This window comes from Melitaea cinxia, chromosome 11, assembly GCF_905220565.1.
Source record: "Melitaea cinxia chromosome 11, ilMelCinx1.1, whole genome shotgun sequence".
In the NCBI taxonomy this organism is placed as follows: domain Eukaryota; kingdom Metazoa; phylum Arthropoda; class Insecta; order Lepidoptera; family Nymphalidae; genus Melitaea; species Melitaea cinxia.
The window spans coordinates 10562466-10589809 of NC_059404.1; the positions used below are offsets into that span (position 1 = coordinate 10562466).

At 32.8% G+C, this 27344-nt stretch overlaps 1 protein-coding gene across 1 annotated transcript; it reads left to right on the forward strand.

Moving 5' to 3' along the window:
- Positions 1-23156: 23156 nt before the first annotated feature.
- Positions 23157-26810, forward strand: LOC123657595 (protein toll-like). The gene is given in 6 exon segments (XM_045593118.1): positions 23157-23295; positions 23411-24452; positions 24816-25131; positions 25221-25364; positions 25581-25879; positions 25881-26810. Coding segments are annotated over 6 exon segments (2418 nt in total). The 3' UTR covers positions 26359-26810.
- Positions 26811-27344: the final 534 nt, after the last annotated feature.

A 27344-nucleotide genomic window follows, 5' to 3' on the forward strand; every position in this document is an offset into this window, starting at 1 on the left:
TAGAGGGCAATCTCCACCACAAAATATCAACTCTAGGCGCCTTTATCGATATTGAAGGGGCCTTTGATAAAACTAAGTTTACCAGCATAAGCCGGGCCCTGACTAAGCGTGGAGTCAATAACACAATTGCCGGGTGGATTGACGGCATGCTCAGGTACAGGGCCATCCAATTCACTGTGAATGAAACAACCAGAGGCGTTGTAGCGAGGGGGTGTCCGCAGGGGGGGGTCCTTTCCCCGCTTCTGTGGAACATAGTGATCGACGAACTGATCACCTTGCTCAATGACCGCAGATTTCTCACAGTTGGCTATGCAGACGACTTAACTGTACTCGTCAGTGGACCATCTGAGAGGACAGTCTGCGACCAAATGAGGGCCGCACTAAAAGTCGTTGAACAGTGGTGTGCAGACCACGAACTAACAGTGAACCCCGCAAAGACGGAACTTGTGATGTTCACTAATAAACGGAATTTAGGGAACCTCAAACTCCCTAAATTATTTGGCACCAGTCTTGCCCTAACCAAGGAGGTCAAATATCTTGGAGTAATCCTGGATAGTAAACTTCTTTGGAACAGGCATTTAGACTCAAAAATCAACAAAGCCAGCATAATCCTCTGCCAATGCAAACGGCTCCTCGGCAAAAGCTGGGGCATATCACCTAAAATTACTCTATGGCTTTACAAAACCATTGTCAGGCCTATTATTACCTACGGTGCGGTAATCTGGTGGCAGAGAACAGAACTTATAACCGTTAAAAATAAGCTCCAGCGGTTTCAGAGAATAGCGTGCTCTGCAATCACTGGTTGCATGCGTACCGCTCCCACAGCAGCTCTTGAGGTTATGCTTGACCTGGCACCGCTTGATCTGTTTATACAACAGGAGGCGGCTATGTCAGCTATCAGGCTGAAACACTTGGGCCTGTGGTGCAACCAGGAGGGTCCACACAACAAACTTTGGAGCAACCTTGTGAGCTATGAGCCACTGCTTGCCGCTCCATGTGATAGGATTCCCAAACAACATATTTTTGAAAGGAAATACCATATACAACCATTTGAGGCTGTAAGAGACCAGTCTGGCATACGTGAGGTCCGCATCTACACGGACGGCTCCAAAATGGGGTCTGGTACCGGTGCTGGAGTGTACTCACAAGACCTTAATATCAATTTATCACTAACGCTGGGCCAACACAGTTCCATCTTTCAATGTGAATGTGTTGCGATAACCCATGCAGCCACCGCCGTCCTGTCAAAAGGCATTAGGGGTTGCAAAATCCGTATTCTGTCGGACAGCATGGCTGTACTTAAAGCACTAGAGAGCAACTCGATCAACTCTAGTCTTATATACGAATGTCATCAAACCCTGGAAGTGTTAGCCTCACATAATGAGGTAATACTACAGTGGATAAAAGGACATAGTGGATCACACGGTAACGACGCTGCCGACGAGCTTGCAAGACGGGGGTCCAATACAAAGGTTGCCGGCCCAACTATCCTAATGCCGCTACCTTTTGGACAACTGCGCTCGTGGGTAAGGCAACGTACACGTGCAAATCACAATGCCCTTTGGGCAAACCAAACCGGCTGTAGGCAGTCTAAATTGATACTCACAGAAGTATCACCACAACTAGCGTGCCGACTGCTCAGTCTTAACCGTTTAGACATCCGAATAGTTGTAGGCACGATTACCGGCCATATGGCACTTAATCACCAACTATTCATCATGAATGCAACAGACAGCCCTCTTTGCAGGGGCTGTCTGGCTGCTGAAGAAACAGCCGCCCACGTAATCCTGGAATGCGAGGGAGTGGCCGCACACCGGGCTACCATCCTTAAGGGAATAAGGACGCTCCGAGAAGCCTGTGAACGCCCCAGGAGGCTTCTGAGCTTCTGGAAGGAGCTGGGCTGGCTGAATTAGTCAGCCCTCTTTTCACGCACAACGGACCACCTCTGTGTCTAAATGCGGAAAACCGAGCCCACTACAATACAATACAATACAATACAATACAACTATGTTCATTTAAAATCTTAATATCAGAATTCATCCATGTTTTTGAGGAAACTTTAAGATATACCGAATGATGGTTTCGAACTTAATGATATGTCTTAGTATTTACTAGTAAATTCTACTATTTACATATATACTATCTTTAATTTAAACATATTATATTAAATTAATAATAAAATCAAAGTAGTCGTATCCAGTCAAATTACTATTTGACTGTAAGGCGCAACGTCTAGGACGTTCTTAGTGACGGTTATTGCAACTTATATGTTGTATACTTATTTGATATTTTGCTTCGAAGTACACTAGGACCACTTCTTTGGTGTCTTTTAAATATTCTAAATAAAAGTATTTTTATACAGATTGTAAAAAATAAAAATGAAATGAAAAATCCCTTCCAGTAAACTATATCAGTTGCATTGCTATATTCCTGCCACCTTTACTACGGTTCTTATGTAATTTTAATGATAGATCGCACAAACGTGAAAACAGAAACTTGTTACTTATAGTAAGTCTTCTTATAAGAATATGGTCATATCGACCAGCTCTACTTATCAAAGTGAACCATTAAAAAGTCTAAAAATGAACTAAGATTTACATTATGAAAAATAGGTATAAAAAGTTTGAGATGATATGACATGGTGATATTCAGCATGTAACATTCCACTGTGGGAAAAGGCTTCTTTTTCCATGCAGAAGGATTGGAGCTCAATATACCACGCTGCTCCACTGCGCGTTGGCGGATGTATTCCCTACTATGTGAGTAATGATCGCTATTAGGTATTTGTGATAATAACCGGCGAGATGGCATGATTGCCGAAAAAGACTAACAATTTTACTCTCGATACTATGTATTTTTAAAAGGCATGTATAAATCAAAATGGACTTTATGTATCATAAAAGTCTAGTTGCGGATGTTCTATTCATTCGGTTACAAAAATAGGAGCGTAGTTCGGACTCGACTGGGTTCGAGTATTCAGCATTCAGAGGGCTGAAACAAAGGGAATTCAGGAAGATTTACGGACTATTCACAATGCCATAATATTTAATCAATTTAAATGTTTTCAGGAATTACGTACAATAATAAATTTGCTGAATTTTTTAAAATAGTTGTAATTATTAGAGGTGAATGCTTTTTTTTGAACGAATAATCGCTTATAATACGATCTATCTTATATATATTTTATCGATATATATCAAGCAAATTCAAGACTTAAATTTGATATCATATACTCCGTGACTTTGCACATTTAAGCTGTAGTGATTTATTTTCCAAACACTTGGTACATTGAGGATACAAAGTATTTAGTTCTCGTTATAATGTGTAAAAAGATGTAATTTCAAGAACATTGTGTGTCTCCCCACCAAAAGACCACAAAACAGGTCGGCCGTGCGCCGGTTAAAGGTACCGCAGCGCTGATAAAGCCGCACCACACCCGCCCTTTTATGTAAACCCAACACACCTTGGGACCGCTTAATTTTTTTTCTAATGCACGAATCTGAAGAGTATTTCCGAATCGTTACATTTCAGCACCTCACGTGCTTTAAAGAAATATTATATAAATATGGATGAAAAGTTTTGGGAGTTGGTTTGTGATAGTACTAATGACAGAATGGATGGTACACCATATTATCTAAGCAAAAAATTTATTGACACGACGTAGCGTACTTGTCAACTGGCTGATATGATAGCAGCGCTCACTGAAGTGAATAATCTCTTCAGCTGGACCAGAGTCGGAGGATCTCCGGACTTCACTCCGTTTCATTTTATCAAGACGAATTGAATTAACTTATTTATTTGTTCTTATCAATAGTTTTAATTCTTGATTTTAAAAATTCGTTTTACGTTAGCCTCGCTCGTTCGAGGTTGTCTCATACTATATAAGATTTTGTATACTAATTTCTTAAAAAGAGTTCTTGATAGTTAATTGATATTTTTGATTTGTATTATTTAATCTTAATTTATTTAAGGTTTGTCTGTATGTCCTTTATAGAATCATAAACTATTCATTTAATCATGTCATGACCTTCAGCAAAGTGTTGTGCATGAGTCCACTAAGGTTTTTGAGTTGGTATGACCAAAAAAAGTGTAGCAAGGCGCGCAGGGTACAGCTAGTATTGCATAAAGTCATGAATCATCACGTTTTTGAGTTTTTCGAGTATGTTCAAGTTGAAAAAGCAAACTGTGTATAAACAATTCTATGAATAAAGTATACAATATGATAATACTTACTTAAAATGTAAAAGTTATTAATTCAGATAAAAAAAGCTGAAAATGTTGTTAATTTAAATTCGATTTAAAAAAGTTTAAATAGATTCCCATTAAAATAGACTTTATAAATTGATTACTTTACCTACACGTAAACTTAATGGCGAGCTATTTTAATTTTATATGTCCAGTCTTCGATATTCACCTAACACAGTTCGTTATTACTAGCCCAGACAATGTGACCCCGTTAACCACAGATACAATATATTCTAGAAATGACACGCCTTATTTATATACATTTTAGTACATTTCTGTATTATAACATAAAATATACCAAATAAACATGGCTTCTTATATTTAAAATAATTCTGGATCATACATCTCCACTCGTCATGACGATTATTTATGTAATGTTGCTATCTCTTTCCCTTCTCGCACACTGCCCTTCTCGCACACTGCCCTTCTCGCACACTGCCCTTCTCGCACAGACTAGAGAAGACATTGAAAATCTTTTGACCCGTCTAGAAAATATCAGCCTCCAATTCGGACTTGCTATCAACCGAGACAAGACGAAGATGATGATAGTGGACCGGGCTGAACAAAGTGAAAGCAATGTACACAAAATAGCTAATTGCGAAGTGGTACAGAACTATATTTACCTCGGCTCCACTATATCAAGTACGGGAGGATGTGGCGACGAAATAAGGCGAAGGTGCGCCATGACCAGGTCTGCTGTGGAACGACTGGGAAAGATTTGGAGAGACAGAAGGATCACCAAGAAGACTAAAGTCAGGTTGATGAAATGCCTTGTGTTTCCAATCTTTCTTTATGGAGCCGAAACTTGGTCTCTGAAACTGCAGCTGCATTAGAGATGTGGTGCTGGAGGCGCCTCCTAAAGGTCCCGTGGACGGCGTTTCGCACTAACGTATCCATCCTCAGAGAACTTCGTATCAAAGACAGACTATCATCAACTGTACAACTACGAATACTGAAGTTCTTTGGGCACATCTCTAGAAATGAAAACTCGATGGAGAAACTAGTGGTGCAGGGCCAGGTGGAAGGCAAGAGAGCACGCGGTCGAACGCCAACCCGCTGGACAGACGTCATCACAAGAGCTACTGAGTCCACCATGGTCCAGTGTACTCGCGACGCCTCCAACAGTGGGAAATGGAAGCACATCGCCAGGAGAGCTACCCTCGAAAATATTATCGACCCACCAAACACCCCACTATGTACCTCGTCAGCGCAGCCACGACCACTCTAACAAGAGTGTGCGACTAAGAAGAAGCTATCTCTTTCTGCCTCTTGTAAGAATAGTCTTACAATGGTCACTACTTTTGGTCTAAATTGATCTTATTGTATTCTAGTATAAGTATGTCATTTTAGTATTCTGTGACACGTCCGAGTACTGAAATTCAGACGGTAATTAATTAAAAAAAAATGGAAAGTGTTTTTAAAATAATAAATACTAAAATTTGTGTCAAGCACATTAAGCAAGCGTAGTAAGCAAGTGTACTTTTTAGTTGATACGACTAGTTATGGCGAGGTCAAGAAAATAAATAAATAGTTAAACAACTGGGGGTAACAATTCACTTATTTCATAATAACGTGTACTTATTATATAATAATTAATATATATGATAATTTATTGCCCGTAAAAAATCCAAAATTTGTGATGAAATTTAATAAATTATTCTATTTAAATTAAAATAACCTGTTCGTGTTAAAGTCACTTTTCTTATGTGCGTAGATCTGTGTTCAGAGTAGTGACCGAAAAGGGTTCTGTTAGCATTTCGACGCGCAAGAGATCCTTTTAATAATGCGCCATTAACCTTTAAGTGAATTCAATATGTTTTACCAATAAGCCATTTATTCTGCAAACAAAAGCGCGTAAACATGTATGTACACAATTGTGCGTCCATTATAATATATGATACGATGTTCCTTTTTTTATATAGCATGTCTAATTTTTACTTTCCTGATAACTGGAATATTACATTTTGTACCATATTGTTACAAGGACAAACATTATGATTATTTTATTGATTTCCGTGCGTACATGGGTGGACGTAACCATTTTTAATGTCTTAGTATCTCAAATACTCTAAAATGAAAAATTACAATTTCTTACTCAATATTGACAATTCTTTTGGGTCTCAGTACAATTTTTTGTATCCGTATTAGAATTCAAGTGAAGCAACAAAGACGGGATTACGCCTCTTGAAACACAGCATCTTGTGTATATTTGCATAAGTTATTTGTGAACGCGCACTCGGCATATTGCCGTGAATATTTAATGCCCTCACTGCTTCCTTCGCCGAAAATATTTCTTTGCGGTAGAACACTATTCAACAAACTACGCCGGTTGAATAAAATTTGTATAGAAAAATGTGTTACTTCACTGAATGAGGGCTTCATATACTGAGATGCTTTTAGCGAAATCACAGTATCGCGTGTTTTATGTAATAAAAGTAGAGCCTTTACAAATAGCCGTTAGGTTATTTTTCAAGTTATCCATTAAAAATCTGATTTTAAGACTTTCTTACCTAGAGTATGCAATTTTAAGTTTATATACAGTTGTATCTTTAGCGATGAAGAGATATATAGATATAGAGATATAATACGTATTACAATCGATTATATTAGATTTATTTATATTAAATTCCGGAAGACTTTGACTAGCCCATTGGCCTAGTTTCTAGTGACCCTGCTTTTTATCTGCTCCGAGAATTTTGGGGTTGATCCCCGCCTAAGTCTATGCAATATTTGTCTTTATTTATTATTATAAATACAATTAAATGAAAGCCCAGCTCCACCAGTGGGGAACTATTGGTAGCTTTTTATTTCTATATAATTTTGTACATTGTATTTCTTAGCTGTTGTTCCTTCCAAAAAATAAAAAAAAAAAAAAATTGGAGTGTCTGTTTGTAATATTAAATTAACTGTTTTTACATATGGATGTATACACAGAACATATACAAAAATAACATTTCTCACAATTTTTCTTTTATTTAAGCTCTGAAACGGCTGGACCGATTTTGGTGAGACTTTCACTGGTAGGTAGCTGATATGAGTATGATGAGTAATAAGGAGTAACTTAAGCTACTTTTATTTTAGAAATTTGTTTAGCTTATAACTGCGAATTGATAAATAACTTTTTTGTTAAATTCCACGCGGTTGAAGTAGCGGACACAGCTAGTTTCTACATAAATTTATAAGAAAAATATTTAGCTATAACAGTCGGCTATTACTTATATATAATATATAACACAAGCATTAAGCTGCTTCTCGAAGGAAGGTTGCCTGTGGGGTCGGCTGTGTGTATGTTAAAAAATAAGAATAGCCCATACTAAGATTAAGATCTTAATCTTACTAGATTTTTAGTGATTTACCTTTATTACTTTCGATATAATATCATTTTGTTTTTTTTTTCGTAAGTGTAAGTTTCTTTGTATTTATCAAAAATTGCATCATTACATAGAAATAAAATGACTGAAAACATTGAAATTATAAAGAACAGACAACTTTGCAATCGATATTTTTACGATGTCAGTCTACTTTTTAAAAGGCATTTCACACATTTATTTAAGCTGAAGAAGTTGTAAATGTTATCTCGAAAATATAAAACAAACATATATACCCGATTTAGAGTAACATTCCAGTGCTGAAATAGGAATATTTCTCCACCTAGGAGATGGATCCGGGTTTCATCCACCACGTTGCTCCACTGCGGGTTGCTGCGATATATACCCATAACTACTGAAAGTGTAGTTAATCTTGCAAATATTTAACTTTTCGGTTATAAGTAAAATCGTCGTTGTCAACTTTGCAGATTAATCCTAAATTGACATAAAACAAAACAAGATAAACTGGACTGTGGCAAATCCATATAAAACCGCGAAACATTCGAAAATGATTTATAGCCATCCCGATCTGGTGGAGGCTTTGAACAAAAACAGATTATCGAAATCCTCGTTATAACAATCGGCATAATGGTCGGATTTACGAATGTATCTAGGCGAACTTGAAATCGAGCTGTTATATTTACCAACTTGGTGCTTAAAAAGGCATTATATTGAATTAAAACGGTACAATCAAACAAGAAATATAAAATAAAAAATAACTAAACCTTTTTATACAGCAAATTACTGTTGTTTAAAATTACAGATAAAAATATCTTTTATCCAGACATCTAACAATGACAATACAATGCTATCACAAATGAGCGAATCACCATAATTATTTTAAAGTCATCTGTTCACTAGATGGATAGTCTGCAAACTTTATACTTTCTGATTTTAAGTTGTTATTCTAGCACCACGGGACCCTAACGACCAGCGGCGGTTTTCCAAACAAATGCTTCGCGTGAAGTCTGACTTCACACGTTTAGCTTCTTATTCTTCGAGATATGTATGTTCTCATTACTAATTTAACATGATCAAGTATTTTTACAAAACTTGTGATATGAGCCTAAGTCTTCATACATTTAACAAAAAATAAATAAATTAGAGGTTTCCTGGTTTTTTTCTTGTTAATTTCGTTCAGAAAATATTAAGAGGGTTCCTAGAAACTGCCCAACTGGTACGTATCCAGAAATGTAACAGTTTCTTGAAATTTAACCTTAGGTACGTTTTTTGAGAAAATAAATCTATTTTTTTAGTGTAGAATAAACAAAGCAAACTGTACTAAAATAAAAGGTGGCGTTCCACGTATAATAACTACGTGTAATATAAAAAACATTTTTTTTTCAATTGGAAAACAGTTGTAAGAATTTTGCTACTTCAATACTTATTATAACTTTATATCCCAAAAACACACTTAAATTAAAAAATCTTGAACGATGCCCATATCCAGAATTAGTATATTACATCATATATTTTCACGGTTTGACTTCAGATAAGCTGATGCTTATCCGAACTCTTTAGAGACCTTCAAATATGCCAAAATACGTTACAGATTCATTTTTTCCCCAGTGTTTGTTATTTATTGAAATTTCAAAAATAAACAGTAATATACATTTTTAAATTTAGTTATTTTAAAAACAAAAATTTATATTGTTAATTTTAAATTAAATTTTACAATTTTAAATTTGGAAAATATTTTATAAAGGTGAATATGTAAATTTATAATTGCACTTATATATAAAAAAAAAACTATCCCCGATATTTTTTATCTCAGATCTATCTTCTTTTTATATAAGTAAAAATCAATAACCTCACACATGTAGTTAAAAGTTTTCAAACTTTACATTTTACTATGAGTATTTCAGTTATTAAAAATAGGTTGATATAGTCTGAAAAAGAAACAAGTACTTGATGTACTAGTTTCGAGTTGCGTTTGCATGCGTTTATTTTTGAGACATCTGGAAAATGTATTTTTGTATTATTAATCTTTAACCTTAAGGAGATTCATTGTCATAATTATATTCTAGTTTTTGGTATAATAATTCAACATAAAATCATTCATATCACTAAAGATATTCACTAATATTACCTTTATTTATCAATTTCCGTTGATTATGAGACATTTATATTTATTTATTTATCCACAATATTAAAAGCTGATTTATATTATGTAAATAACAAAACTGAATAACAAACTGAAAACAAATTCATACTATATAAAACAAACGCGTACGAAGTCAAGGGTGGAGACGAGTTTAAATAACTTCATTTTTTATTACATGTCATGCAATATAAATAAAGAAGACTTTTTCGGTTCAATTTCACAAATATTTCATATAGCTTTGTGACGGACGTGTGAATTTCATTTCCATACCTGTGTATTACGATCCTATCTGATATATAACCGTCATAAAAGTATGAATCTTCGTACAAAAATCCGTTTTGTGTAAAAAATAAGGACCAGAGTTGTTTAATGCATTTATTATATGTATGCTATAATTTATGACATATTATATTTAAACGAGATTAAAAATATTTGTTTTAATAGCAATAGTGAAAGGGCGTTAACCTTTATAAACAGTGGTATTAATATTAGTATGTTATATAAGAATATATTGAAATTAGTGTGCCGAAAATAAGTAAATATTTTTATACGACCTCGTGTTGCATGTATAATTAATTGCAATTAAGTTTCATAGTAATTATTTACATAACAAGGATTTTGTTAATCCATAAATTGCACGAAATCCCAACATAAATACATTTCATTATACTCGTACACGTAATTTCGAAATAAAACAAATTCACACAAGCGAAAACGTAACATTTTGAATTACAATCATGAAGGGACGTTGGACCCCAATGTGCAGTTGCATTAAATGAAGGAGATTATCTATTGACAAGGGTCCGAAAATTGTTAATAACATGGATTAGTAATACTCAGTCGCATTAAAAAACGTGATAATAAATATAATTTTTTTATGAATATTATTAATAGTAATATATTACATGATTAAAGTGTCGTGCTGATGTAATTTTTTTTTCAATATGGGTAGTAAGTAAACACAGGGTCCACGTGATGGCAAGTGTTTATCGCAGCTTATGAACGTTTGAAACAGCATAAAAGTCACACGTGCTTTTCTGACTGAATGTTATCAGAAATTGCAGCTAATTTAGCCCATACCGCAGTATTACTTAAGAGTTGTATTATTTACCTGTGATTTTTTGTAAGGTACTTCCTTGTCGGACCTGGATCCTGGAGCACCAGGATTTGCGCATAATTTTTCATATCGTGTAGTATATCGGCTAGTCATATATACGGTCATATATACGGTCATATATACGATATACGCATATATACGGTCGAATTGAGTAACCTCCTTTTTTGAAGTAGGTTAACCAAACTAATTCAAAATGTATCCGTGCGGCCATTTACTAAAATGAAGAAATCCACACGGAAAGAAAGGCCTATGACCAGAAGTGGGATATTGCAAGCTGAATCGTCGTTCTGAAATAAACAAACACAAAAAAATATTCAATTTGGTGCAGACGTTCGGAAGTTATGCGCCTAAATAACGTTCGGTCAATAATTTCTACTTATATAAACGAAAATTCTCATAAAAATTAAATACTTCTTTTTAGGTGACCGTGTAAAAATGTCCAGTTACATGTTTTCCTTCCAATCCTTTAATTTCATTACGCTTACGCCTGACAGCACGTCGATGAAATAGGTCAAACGAGTTTGCGGGGCTCGTTCGGTAACATTGACATTCCGCCGAAGCCTTGTATTGTCAGCCTTGTAATTCATTTGAATGTATTTGAATATGTCTTCGTTATCTTAACTATTAATAATTATTTTTATAGCTTTTTTAAATACAGTTAAATGTTAAAATAAAAATAAAAGTAAGTAAATAAATATAATGAAAATAACTTATAGATAAAAGCGAAAGGTCACTCACTCATCACGAAATCTCCGCAACTATAACAGCTACAAACTTGAAATTTGGCAGGTAGGTTCCTTATAGGACGTAGACATTCCCTAAGAACTGATTTTACGAAACTCGACCCCTAAGGGGATAAAACGGGGGTGGTAAGTTTGTATGAAAGTCCTATGTTTTTGAAGTAAGAGACTTGAAATTTAAAATGTATGCTCTATCGATGGTGAGGAGGTGTCCAAATAATGCATCGTAATCTATAATATATATAAAAGCGAAAGGTCACTCACTCATCACGAAATCTCCGAAACTATACCACCGACAAACTTGAAATTTGGCAAGTAGGTTCCTTATAGGGCGTAAAAATCCGCTAAGAGCTGATTTTACAAAACTCCACCCTTAATGGGATAAAACGGGGGTTAGAAGTTTGTATGAAAGTCCTATGTTTTTGAAGTAAGAGACTTGAAATTTAAAATGTACGCTCTTTAGATGGTGAGAAGGTGTCCAAATAATGTATGCTCTATAGATGGTAGAAAGGTGACCAGATAATGTATCTTTAGAAATCAACTCTCTGTTGGAGTTAAAACGGGAGATGGTAGGTTGACTCACTTATCACGAAACCTCCAAAACTATAATAGCTAAAACCTTGAAATTTGGCAGGTAGATTCCTTATAGGGCGTAGACATCCGTTAAGAACTGATTTTACGAAAACCGACCCCTAAAGGGATAAAACGGGGGTCGGAAGTTTGTATGAAAGTCTTATGTTTTTGAAGGAAGAGACTTGAAATTTAAAATATATAGATGGTGAGGAGGTGTGTGTGGCTACGGCACTAAAGAATTTAGCCACCCCCTCTCTTGCCGTGGGTGTCGTAAGAGGCGACTAAGGGATAACAAGGTTCCACAACCACCTTGGAACTTAAGAAGCCGACCGATGGCGGGATAACCATCCAACTGCTGGCTTTGAAATACACAGGCCGAAGACCGTCAGCAGCGTCTTCGGTGCGACAAAGCCAGTACTGCGGTCACCAACCCGCCTGCCCAGCGTGGTGACTATGGGCAAAACACATGAGTTCACGTTATTTTTGGCGTAAACTTGTGGAGGCCTATGTCCAGCAGTGGACTGTATAGGCTGTAATGATGATGATGAATGATGAGGAGGTGTCTAAATAATGCATCGTAATCTATATATATAAAAGAGAAAGATCACTAACTCACTCATCACGAGAACTCAAAAACCGCTAGATGGTCTATCCATCCAGGTTGGACAAAGATAAAATTTGCCAGGGAGGTAGATTATAGTTAGTAAATGTCCGCTAAGAACGGATTTTACGATATTCCACCGCTAAGGGGGTTTAATTAGGGTTGATAGTTTGTATGAAACATATACAGCCTAAAAATAAAACTAAAAATGTGGTGTATAGAGAGGTTTTATAAAAATAACTATTAAATTATACTAAATTGTGCCTTTTAAAAAGTTACTCAGTTTAATAAGCATTTCAAGTGACTGAAATAAAAAAATTGTTTGCGTTAAACATCTTAATGGTAATGCATATCTTCATAACCACGCGGACGTAATCGCGGGCAACAGTTAGTGTATTATAAAATAGTCTCCAAAAGTGTATGATCGATTCACTAAAAATCTACTGAACGGATTTTCATGCGGTTTCACCATTGGAGAGAGGGCTAAGAGGAAGGTTTACGGAACGGCTAAGCCGATTTTAATGAGAGTTTCACTATAAGTTTGCCGGGAAAACTTTGTGACACACTAATTTCAACGCGGGCGAAGCCGCGGGCACAGCTAGTATATTATAAATAAATAATTTAATTAAAATTAATAATTAATTAAAATAACCAAAATCTACGTAAGATTGCCGGTGCAGTGTGGATGAAGATTGCGAAAAACCTGGATATATTGCTCAAACCTAGGGAGGCGTATGTCCAGCAGTGAACTGCAATAGGCTGAACTGACTGACTAACTGAGATTATAATGACGAGAAACTTTGAGTTCGTATTTTTAACCGCTATTTCGGTTATTTGTTTCAGTTTTCACTCACACACACACACACACACACACACACACACACACACACACACACACATACAAACACACACACGCACACAAACACACGCACACGCACACGCACAAGCACACGCACAAGCACACGCACACGCACACGCACAAGTACACGCACACGCACACAAACGCACACAGACACACACACAAATGCGCTATTACACGGTTAAAGTTTTATAATATCTACAAAAATAGTGAATATTGATTTCGAGAAAATTCGTAACAAAACTCAGTATTATTTGGAGGAAAAACAGAATGAGCGTTCCGAAAGACGCCCGAGGGCTACACGGTCCAGACGAAGTTTTGCTATGTTTCAGCGCTAGCAATCTGTCACAATTTCATACTCACATCAGTCTTCGTAACGCAGATGATTCAGTTGATTATATTCTATAAACGAAATTACAATTTTTAGTTAATATCGATATTGTATGTAAAACGCAGTAACACTTGAATACAATAATAAATTTATCGTTTTTGTAAAAAAAAAAATTGGACAAAAAATGAAAAATAAAATAAAATCAATAAACTGTGTAATATGTATTCTAATATTTACAAATCGTTGAATTAAATATATTTAATATATTCAGTACTAATGTACTTACGAAGGTAGCAAAATAAACATAAAACTTATTGCGTAATAAAAGTAATCTATATGGATATAAATATTATTATTAAATTATATCTAATTCGACGGAGACATAAACAACTTCATTCGGTTATATTCGTCGACAGCCGAACGTTGCCGAATGTCTTTATTTTGTTCGACGAAACGAGTCACGTAGAGGTTCAGTCGCGTCGTAGCCACCGTAGCGTTGTAACGTCTACGTGAATTCTGCGTTGAAATATTCGTAGCGTTTCTCATATAAACTCAATTTCAATGTCGAAGATTTATGATAGTAGTATTAGTGAATAGCTATTTTAAAAAAAAGTGTTTTTAGTAAATAAATACTAAATATCATATCGGATATCATTTCATAGAGGTAAGTTGGAAACTGTACATATTGTTCTTACGATTCGACATTAATAAGTTAGTGCAAAACAATCTTAACGTAATTTTAAAATATATTATAGTTTTTTATTGTGTTTTTTCATTAGTGTTTATTTAATTTATTTACTTTTTTGTACATATTATAAATTATAAATAGTTTTTGATAAATAGATATTTTTAGTTTAACCCGCATGTAGTATTTTTTTTAGTAATATCTAATAATATTAAATTATAACACATTTATTACTGATCTATATTATTTAAACTTTTTTAACTATTTTTATTTTACTAATATGTTCACTTGTGTAGTATTTTAGAATTTACAACTTTTTTTAAATGTTTTATACATAACCCTCGTTAGAACCAGTAATATTTTCAAACCAACGATTATTAAACGTTTCTTAACAATAAATAATATCTAACATATTTATGCCTATTCAATATAATGTCAGAGACAAAACGAAAGCCTTCTGTTTTGCTGGGTCTCCATTTCTATTGAAAAGGGCAAGTGACGTAATTAATTGGTTTCAATGTCGATGACAGCTGTCTTTTCGCAGTAACGTCGTGCTTATTGCGTTTTCATAGCAGACTAATACAGCCATTCTTTTTTCCTTTTAATTAACTAAGCAACTTCCAATGTTTGCAAAAATTTACTATATTTTTGTGTTAGTTAAATGTTTTTAGTGACTAATAGATTCATCATAAATTAATATAAAAAGTCAGAACGTTTAATTTGCAATTTCACACAGTTATTTCTTTCATGCTGAAGACTTTAATCTAGGCACCATATTACGAATATCACTATGGACTAGAACCAACGCAGGTAGGACTGCATGGCTCTTCTAGTTAAATATAAAAAGAGAAATGTTTGTACCTTAAGTAAGTCCTTTTGAATTATACTGTTTATTTTTTACGAAAACATATTTTAAGCCTGTATTAATATAGAGATATACGTTAAAATGCTATATCATATCATTTTTACATTGTATACAAGTGTTTGATCCCCAATAAAATCCCGTTCTTTGCATTATTCAAAATTACGGATTATGTTTAAGATTTTTTATTATTTGAATTTCATAGCCAACGTCTAGATATATATTTTTGAAATATAAAAACAAAATATGTACATATATACTATAATCATTGATAACTGTTTACGTACTATATTAAATTAAAATTTATGTTAACTTTAGGTTCGAAGCAAAAATCTAAATACACTAAAGTTTGAACATATACAGCGGCCGACGAGAAAGTTTCAAATGTTATTAAAAAAAATAGCTTGGGATTTTTTGTACTCATTAAAAAACGCAAAATTAACTCTGACATTGAAAACGTGTAAGTTAGAACTAGATACTAAATAAATTAAGTAATAAAATATTTAATCAAATTAGATTTTACAAGCATATGACTCTAAATATTTCAATTAATGTCGTCTAAAATTACTCAAAATAATCGTACAGTAAAAAAAAAAAACTTCACAATCTCGTTTACCGGGTATACAAAAACTTATTTTTATTTATTATTTATTTGAGTTATAAACCTACATTAGTTTAAATAATCGGATTATATTACTGTTAAGAATATATGTATATATAATTTCAAAATCAACAAAAGTTATTTGTATAATCAAACGCAGGGGTGGCTGTTGTCTACAATGGACTCAAATTACATAGCATTAGGGCACCCCGTAATTAATTACACTTCTGTTGCCGATGGGGGTGAATTATTGTAGCTGATACGATCTATTGTCCGAATTTATTTCATTAAAATCATTTCATCGTCATAGACAACCCTAACAATAATTGGATTAGTTTCTAAAACTGTTAAATCATCTATATATGAAATTGTTACAAAAAATATAAATTTAAAAGTACAATACAAGTAGTTTTACCATATTACTAGTTGTAGTGTTTGCCGCTACTTATTTTACGTGAAATAATTATTTTAGGCCGATTTTTTTTTGCAAATTATACAATCACTTCTTATTAAGTGCCTAAATATAATGTTTCATTGTTTGAACTTTGAAAATAACTAACTTCCATACAAATTTCCTATTTCAACCTCTTTAAACCTTTTTGACGCTAAAAGTACCATATGTCCTTTCACTTCCTAGTCTGTCCCTATACCAAACTTCATCGAAATCGGTTTAGCCGTTTAGCCGTGAAGTTGTTAGTTATTTTTTGCTTTTACAATAATAAGAGTAATCATTTTAATATTATCCATTAATCATCAATTTTAGGTTTCGTGTTACTATTTATAAGAGACATAAAAAAGAATAAAACACAACTCCGCAGCAAGTATCGATTCGGTTATTTGCATTACAAAACCCTCATGAAGGGGAGCATTAATTCCAGCCGTCGGTCGCACGTGACATTAGGGCGCATCTGTTTTGCACCTACTGCGAATTTTCGTTGATTGTTTCCTTTGTCTATTGAATTTATTGTCAGAAAGAAACAGTCATAATTACGTTTACATTGTTGGTTTTATAAGGCATTTTTATTTTATAAAGTTGAAGTGTGTTAATTTCAGTAAGATAATAATGCTATGATTACTTATTTTCTATATAAATTAATTACTTGTAACATTCAGTTATTGTAACGATAAATTGATAATTAGTTTTATTTTCGTATAAATCTGTAACTTACCTTCGCATTTATATTCGACTCGTTAACTTTTCATGATCCCCCAAAATACTTTATAACTGTATCATAAAAGGAGCTTTGCAAATAAATAAATATTAAATCACTCGACAGAAGCGCTGAAGATTTCAAATGTAATTCGAGAGATATATTTGTATTTTATTTTGTTCGTGAAATCCGTATAAGTGAAATACTTCAATTTTCATGTGGAAACCTTTTACCGCGTTAAATAAAGACCGGGACGCCAAAAAGCGTACGTGCCAATCACGTGTATGCGAGAGCTTTACTTTTTCATAAAATACATTGAAGAAAGTTGAATAAAAATGTTTATCGCTTTCATGACTGCGCGCGGATGTATTTTTTCAAAACTCGTAAAATTAAATGATTTCTATACGGTTTGGATTACTTTGAAATATAAGGAAACATACAGTAAAATTTTCTTATCCAAGAACATTATTATTTTATTTCTCTTATTTTTTTAAAGGAGGTCCTTTAGAAGAAACAATAAAATCCTTATGTTTTATATAGAAATGTTTCCTGCCTTTTATTATACTTCTCTGTAAAAGTCTTACGATGCAATATAAACTTCATTTATTCAATAAAGAAGTTTATTTATTGCTGAAGCTATAAGACGCTCTCATTCAAATACGCGGAACCTTATTGTTGTTATCTGACGTAGTCCAGTCTGTGTCATGTGATTGACGGGTCGAGACAGAGGTACGGATTCAATTCTGTAGTGGTAATATTGAACTTACAAAACTTAAAGTTAATCTTATTCTTCAAACAAAAAAAAGTTGATAACTGAAACCCGTCTACGACAAAAAATATGACGTCACTATGCCCTATAGAGGACTCCACATTCAAAATAATGTGGCATCATATAGCATATAACCAGTGGATAATTAACCCCCGTCTAATGATACCTAATTTGCCTAAATATGTCAAGTACCTTGTGAGATATGAGGGAACAGATGAATGATGAGATGACTTCTTTTTGCTTTGCCGTAGATGGGTACAAAACGTAAGTTTTGACACAAATATAAGCGTAAAATTTCGACAGCACACGTTGGTGGAATAGTTATAGTCCTGCATATGAGTAATAACGTTATTTGATGTCCAGCTTTCGCGGTTTGCCACATCAACAAAACATTACCAAATTGAATTTTGGATTATATTTTAAGATAGTGTAATGAATAATTTTACACTAATATTTTTAGTTTTAAATATAGAATTAAATAAACAGTTTTATTGCAAAACCACGTATGAGATTTGCTGCGAGATAACGAAACGATTCATGAGTTTCCCAGATCGTGGGGGTAATTGCAAAAGTTTAATTATTACCATTAACAAGACATCTCTACTTTATCGCCTTTCACATAAAGGCTTTGAAACTTTATTAATATCGCTTCTGTACGTATCTACCGTAAATTATATTTCAAAACTACACACAACTTTAAAAAGTATGGGACTTATGATAGTTTGATAATTGTTATTTTAATTATGGTTTTGTGATTATCGTTTACGAATAAAAGGTAAATTTCACAAAAATTACTGTCAGTTTAGCTAAACGAAATAAATGCTAAATAACGTATTAACAATACACTTTATTCTTTTATTCAGTTGCTATTATATTTTTATAGTCCTTACGTAAAAATGTGCTATAATTTTAGAGCTTTTTTATATACCTAAAACCGTAATTTACTGCCAAGTTGAATGTAATATTGGCGTGTTATTAAAATGTTAATATAAGCGAACCTGTATAAAAATAGCAATAAATTGATTTTAATATGAATCATAAAAAGAAAATAATAAAGTTATTGTTATGCGGAAAAGCATATTTAAGTAATGTATAGATATATAAATATTGATTATCTTTATTAATATGAGTACATGCGATTTCTATAAATGTTTCACCAATTTTTGCTCGACGCTAATATCTGATAAACACTTACATTGACACATTTAACTTAATTTTATTCTATTTTTTGGTACGTTTAAAATAAAACCAATTTTTATTATCCCTGTCTCAATTATCTATATAGATCTTTATACATTTTTAATTTAAATGCAACTATTCAGCTTATGAACTGATAGAATGTTCAAATCCAGAATCAAGCTAAATAAAACCATTACAAAGTTTACAAGTGCATCTATTTCTATTGGTGTTAGTTATAAAAGTAATTTATCTTTAAACCATTTATTTATAAAACACATTTACACAAAGATTACTTCTCATCCAATATTTTCACAAATGTAGAATTACTCATCATAATGCTATTAAACTTCGGTCGTTTATTGGCTCAAGGGAATTATGTCTTGATAATTTAACAAGACTAATTTTCATTACGGACAGTTCCAATTAGCTGGAAATTGCACTATGCTCCAACTAAGTGGATATGCAGTACGTGATTGTGAAGCCGTAAGCCTTTTTGTATTACCTTTAAAAACTACTGTTACAGTTATATTGTCATAAATATGAGTATTTAGATTATTGGGAGTAATTTTTAAATAACCAAAAAGTATATATATATTATATTTCGGCTATATCGTTACTAATTTTTTATGTGGTGGTTATGTAATTAGTGGTAAACTCTGGCTTATAAAATAGTATAAAATTTGGTGGTTTAGTTACGATCGATGTGCATTTATCTATGTATTACTTTGTTAAAAAGTATATTTTGAAATTATTTGTGATAATTCAAATAAAAAGACGTACTTATAAAATACGATTACGATTATTTTTATTTTTAAAAAGAAACAATGTCTATTTGATTTAAAAATTATGTCATACCTATCATTTCGCCATATGAGCACTTTCATTAAAATTCTATTGTTTTAGTGATGTAACTTGGTGTGCCCGCGACATCGTCAACGTGGAATTTAACATAAAGTTATTGTTTAGTTCGCAGAGTTATAAAATAAAATAAAAATCTAATATAAAAGTAGCCTAAGTTACTCCTTATTACGGCAGCTATCTGCCAGTGGAAGTGCAGTCAACATCGGTCTAGCAGTTTCAGAGATTATCTGGAACGGACAGACATACATAATTATAAAAAATATTATTTGGGTATATGTACCATGTATACATAAACTGTGTGTATTTAGTAAAAAGCGGTTACTTTAATATTAAAAACAGACACTCCAATTTTATTTGTAAAGATAAAATAACGCATTTTTAATTCCAAAAATATTTCCAAAAAAAAATGGATTGCTTTCATTTTAATGGTTTGTATAGTATCTGTTAAATATTTAACGAACATGTACAACATGTTATACATTTCCTGTTCCATTGAATTTTATTGTAAAATTTAAATGACCATTTAGAATTTTATATATCTAATGTCTATCGATATTAAATCGTATTTGTACGGACGTTTTCGTTTAAATACAAACATAATTTCTCGTTTTTTAAATATTTCCGCTTTATTGGATATTGCCTTCTACAAAAATTTCTTGTTTGTGAAATTGATTTTTTATTGGAACGAAATTTCATGAAACATGCACGTTGTACCTATTGCTCGCATATTCGAAGTTGTTAATTTTTTGATAAACATCCAGTTACTTCACTTATTTTAATACATATTAAAATAATAAATTTCCTCAAGAAAAATCTTCGTATAAATGATTTTCAAACACTTTTTTTTATTTATTGTATCGCAATCCACTTCATTCAAAGTAAAAACATTAAAATACTATTTTTGCAGTAATAAAATCATTATTTTAAAATTTACTTTTACAATGTCAATAAAATATCCACGAGTTGGAATAAATTCACTGAAAATCCTACTGCAGCAAAAAATATTTTACCAATACGTTTCCAATACATCTAGCTCTACCGGCAGCTGTCATTGATTGGGATTTTTTTTAAACTGTTATTTGGCCGACGAAGCTCAAAATTTATTTATTTTTAACCTTGCAGTGTAATAGTAACAAGACCTACACATTTATATGCAATTTAAGTAGAATACCTACTCTTAAATTTCAACTTGTAAATTTAAATTGCGATTTATAATCAATTAAATTATATCAAATATTATATTTAACACCCAAGAGCTATCGAAAGATAATTATTATAAAACTATCTTACTTATCTATCCGGTTTGTTAGTTCTGAGTATCTCAGACTGCTGCTAAGGCCAGTAACGTGACGATGAAGTTATAGAAAATCATCATGCCGGTCATACAGTTCTTTCAGTGACTGATTAATCATATCATTCACTAGTTGGAAATGAGATAAAATTGTAAGAGATATTCAAAAAGTATAGTTATGAGTACAGAGTATTAAACAATAATTTTTAAGACAATCATTTTAGTCATAAAGTGTTTTGAAAATAGTTATTAGGTAATAGTTATAGGTTCGACGACATTCGTATGTTACGTACATAAGAACGAAGAATAAAACTGCCATAGCATGTTGTCGCTGTTTCTTTCTTTTTTGTACTACTATATGTAATAATGTGTATCTCATAAAAATACAATAAAATGATAAATAAATAAATATTATATACCTATGATATGAAAAATTTTAAACTATCAAGTACACAAATTTCATTTGATCTTTTTAGAACAATATTTAAAAATAATATAACTGAGGTAGGGCACAGCAGGAATTTCCTGCTCAAAATATGGAGCAGCCCGACTGGGGTAGTACCTCGACCTTACAGACCACAGCTAAATAATACTGTTTTCAAGCAGTATTGTGTTCCTGTTGGTGAGTAAGGTGACCAGAGCTCCTGGGGGGATTGGGGATCGGGTCGGCAACGCGCTTGCGATGCTTCTGCTGTTGCAGGCGTCTATAAGCTACGGTAATCTCTTACCATCAGGTGAGCCGTACGCTTGTTTGCCGACCTAGTGATATAAAAAAAAAAAAAAAAAAAAAATATGTTGTCATCCAAATAAAGAATCGAAAAAAAAATTAAGTTACAGTAAAATATATATTTTCTTTATTTAAACTACTTAACATATTATGCACAAAAACATATCGCGAGTTAAACAAAAATATTTGTTTAAAAAAACAAACATATAATATAAATATCATAAAAACAAAACAGCGTTTTAATAAAAGTTGGGATAGTTAAAAGATTAAAAACATAAAGGCTTACTATTACTATAACTGTTGTTAATATGATTCCATATCGTAATTCGCTTAGTCTAGTTACTATAGTGACGTTACAAAATGTCGTCGGTAGATTCCTGTCCATCATATAATTTATCTAGATTTTTTATCAAACCCGTTAATAAAGTAAGACTTTTATGTATTGCTCACTTCTATGATTCTTAAATTCACTGCTTTTCCAAGACACTGAAGTAATACGACATTAAATCACGTCGCTATCTACGGAACAGGTCCACTGTCTTGGATGTCAGACTGTCTACCACAATGTACTAGTATCTGTCACTACAATATCGTCTTAAATGGCTTGTAATTGTGTCGTAAACTAGATACATTTGAATTATTGGACTAACTAGGAATAAACTAACATTTAGGTAGTTTTATGTTTGATGAATAGCATCAATATTTAACTACCAGAGTAATTTAAAACGCGATTTTTATCGGAAATTGCTTGTAAACTATGAATAGTGTATTCAATTCCATTGTTAGCAATGCCAAGCAAACAAATTCAGCCACGTACTAGAACCTACGGTTCAAAAAAAAATTATCGATATTAAAAGTACGACCCCAAATATATATAACACACTACAATTTGAAAAACATATGTACATATAAATACATACTAATATCTATTTTATTTTTATTTTTTTTTTGTGTGTTTGATACGTAAGGTTATCATGGAAAATCTTGTTACAGTTTCCACAAATGAAGATAAAAACAGCAACGGTGACGCCTGCTTGGAAGGTTTTTTTTATGTAAATTCTTTTAATCCACCAAGAACAGATGTAATATAAAATGACGAATAGCAAATTAATATACGTGCTACTAGTAGCACTTGCAGCACATGTAATTAGTGCGAGAGTGATGTGTCCAAGTCACCCTAACTGCGTTTGCGGCGGCACGTTCGCTGTTGAACTCAATTGTAACATCGATGGTGAGTGCACTTAAACGCTTACAGTTCCAAATTTAGCTATAAATTAACCACGAACCCAACGTCTCAAAGCTTTGGTTAGACTACTTAATATTTATTTAAAAAAAATATTTTTCAGGACGAACTGTGAAAATAAATTTACTACCAAGTACGTACATTACAATAAAATGCGAAAACACAACAAGCCTAGATTATAGTAAGCTACCAAAATGTGCCAACGAACCAAATATTTTCAAATCAGTCAGTTTTAAAGACTGTCCACTACCAGATACATCGTTTAAGGACATATTAAGTAGAATTGGAGTATCGAAAACCATGTCCCTTATTTTTCAAAATGCAAAAAAGCTGTCTGGACACTTTAATAGAAAGCATTTTTCTGGTTTACAAGATTTAACTAAGCTTCTTCTTTCTGTAAATGGGATTACGGACCTACCGGATAATCTATTTATGGATTTAAATAATCTTACATGGCTTAATATACGCTGTAATAATATCAAACTATCAGAAGAATTATTTAAGCCCTTTGAAAGATTGGAAACTCTTGAAATAAGTCATAACCACATGACGAATATGTCATCAAATCTTTTTTCACATTTATCTTTATTGAGGAAACTGTCATTATGGCAAACCAATGTTACATGGTTTTCTAAAGATTTTTTCACTGGCGTTGACGTTCTTGAAGAATTAGATCTAAGTTCTAATGGACTAAACGAACTTCCGGTGACAATTTTTAAACCATTAAGAAAGTTAAAGAAATTGACGCTCTATTCGAACAAATTTTCTACCTTGCCACAAAATTTATTCTTGACCAACGAGAAATTAGAAACTGTTATAATACTTAATAATGATGTAAAAATAAGAGCACTACCAAGAAATCTTTTTGGAAATTTGAAAAATCTGAAACAAGTCTATGTTCAAAGAAGTGGTATAGAAACTGTACCGTACGACATCTTCGTCAATTCTCCACTCGTAACAAACATATCGCTAGCCTATAATGACATAGCAGTAATCCCGGAATCAACTTTTAACGATCAAATAAATTTATTGGAACTTGATTTGAGTCACAACAACTTAAGGAGCTTACAACCTAAATTATTCTCTTCGTTAGTAAGATTGGAGATATTGAATTTATGTCATAATTCCATCGAAGAAGTTTCTAGGTGAGTTAATATGGAAATATTTTTTTTTTTTATGTCATTAGGTCGGCAAACAAGCGTACGGCTCACCTGATGGTAAGCGATTACCGTAGCTTATAGACACCTGCAACACAAGAAGCATCGCAAGCGCGTTACCGACCCAATCCCCTTTCCCCCCAGGAGCTCTGGTCACCTTACTCACCAACAGGAACACAATACTGCTTGAAAACAGTATTATTTTGCTGTGATCTTCTGTAAGGTCGAGGTACTACCCCAGTCGGGCTGTTCCATATTTTGAGCAGGAAATTCCTGCTGTGCCCTACCTCAGTTAAACAGAAAAATAAAATTAAAAAAATTAAAATACTTCTATAATGTGTATTTTTTCAGCGCAACATTTTCGTCACTATTAAGCCTGATATACCTAAACATGGAGCACAATAACTTAAAGACCGTATCATCTGATTTATTCAGTAACAATAAGCAACGAATGTCTATCACGTTCGCTTACAATCGCCTCGACTTCGAAAATAAGGAATTGAAAAATAATTCTTGGGCACTGACAAAAGTTTCGCCGTTTGCTCACACGTATAATCTTAAAATGCTTAACTTGAGTCACAATAAATTTAAATTTTCCTTCGAAGATTGGTGGATAAACGGTCATGAAAACTTGGACATTAGCTTCAACTCCATTCAGTATCTGTGGGTACGTACTAAAAATATAAAGGTAAAAATACTTGTAAATTTTTTTTATTAAAAGGAAAAAAATATATATTTTAACAGAGAACTTCCGAGAATTCGTTAGTAGATGGAAAATCGAGTTACGAAGAATTGCTTAAGAAACCGTTAAAAGAAGTTTGGATATCAAATAATCCCCTAAATTGTAGATGCAAAAACTTTCTTTTCGTCGACTTTCTTAAAAATAATTTAAAATCTAAGGTAAGAAAAGTTCATGATATTTATAATATTTGTAATAAAAGTTTTAATAACCATACCCGAGAATTTTATCGACAGAAACATATTTAACATAATCGTATTAATATATTCGTATTGATATAACAGTAACCTGTGTACAACAACAACGTGCAACGTACGTACGTAAAAAGTAAACTTCTCTTAAAAGTTAATCGTTAAAGCAGATTTTTTTTCTTTCAGGTCATGGATGACACATTAATTCATTGTCCAATCTGGACAAAAGAATCTTGCTACCTTAGATTTATAATATTTATTTCAATATTGACTGCGTCAGTTTCACTGTCTACGATTACTATTATTTTGTACTTTGTATACAAACAGGAAATTAATACAATGATAAAGAAGCGATTTCAATATTATGCAAAATCTGACTGTAATACCGATCAATATAAAAACGTAATCATAAGATATTCTGAAAATGACGAAGAATTCGTATTCAAAGAAATCTTACCGGGACTAAAAAATTATAAAAACTTCAAAGTTCAACCGAAACTTGTCAAAACCAACTTGTAAAGAGAATTTTATTAAACATTTTACAAACGGGTCGAAAGAAGGTGACACTGTTTTGGTAATATTTTCACCGAACTACTTAACGTCGGCTTACAGTCACGTAAACATAAAGAAAATTCGAGGCGAAATGTTGAAAACGAAAAACACGCTTTATGTATTCACCGATATTGGCCCCGAGAATTCGATATATGCCTTCCTAAAAGAGCAACGAGATCAACGAACAGCTATTTTGTGGAGTGACCCAAATTTCTGGAATCTTCTCATTTCCATGTTATCGAATGGCTATAAGAAAAAAGTACGATTTGCCTCTGGTAACGACGTACGATCAAAACTAAATACATCACTTAGTTCATCGAAAAGCAAGTTGGTATCAAATAGTTCGTTTACAAGATTGCCAGAATGGCCGGATATCTACGCTTCGAGTACATTTGCACACAGTCAGGTTTAGTTACGTTATCGTTTCTAGTGAGGTAAAGACTGACTTCTTCGCTAAAATCAATATAAATCTCACATTTCGTAGTATCAAATCACAATATAATTTTGTTATGATATAAGTAATTTGTAAAAACGTAATATACTAGGATTGTAAAAGTTGTTGTGTAAAATTTTTACGAAGAGGTAGCATATGTGAATTTATCGTACTTTATTATTTTTAAAATATGTCGTAATAGTAAGTCCAAAATACCAATTTTCTTGTACAATGGTTTAACCTACCGCTCATAATTAACTTCAAAGAAGTATTACCATTGCGATATAATCAGTATTTAATCCTTACTTTCTAATTATTATGTAAATATATTATAAGAATGTATTATGTAAACCCATTTAAGTTTCAAGGAAACTGCATATTGTTAATGAGTTGTAACCTACAGCTTAAATAAAATAAATAATTTACTTAAAGTTGATGATTTTATTTATTTCAATAGTGTAAATATTGCAGTTGCACAAGTGATAAAAGGAGGTAAAATTTCATTTAGCGTTCATTCTCAATATGTCGTTTCAATATAGGCGTGAGAGTTAAAGCAGCTGGCTAGCAGTTACGTATATCAAATAATAAGACAGCTTCGTGAATCAAGTAAAAAACACTTGCACTGACGGAGATAAAATAAACATGTTACACGATACGAATATTTATTCACTTGTGTTATTTGTTTTATGCCTTTTAGCGTGCCTAGCGCGTAAAATTGACGTACATAAATTCCTGCATTGAAATTATGTATATTACATTTCTTTATTTTGAAAAAAATATACATCAAAAAATTAAATGGTCTAAAAGCAATTACCAAAACTTTTGCTAGGCACAAATTCTAACTAATTTTACAAACTTTAATTTAGATTCGTTAATAGAAGAGTGAATGTCCTTAGAGTCCAGGAAATTGCACAAAAGCAGCGTGGTGTGGAACCCCACAGTGGACAGGATGGCTGGAGCGGTAA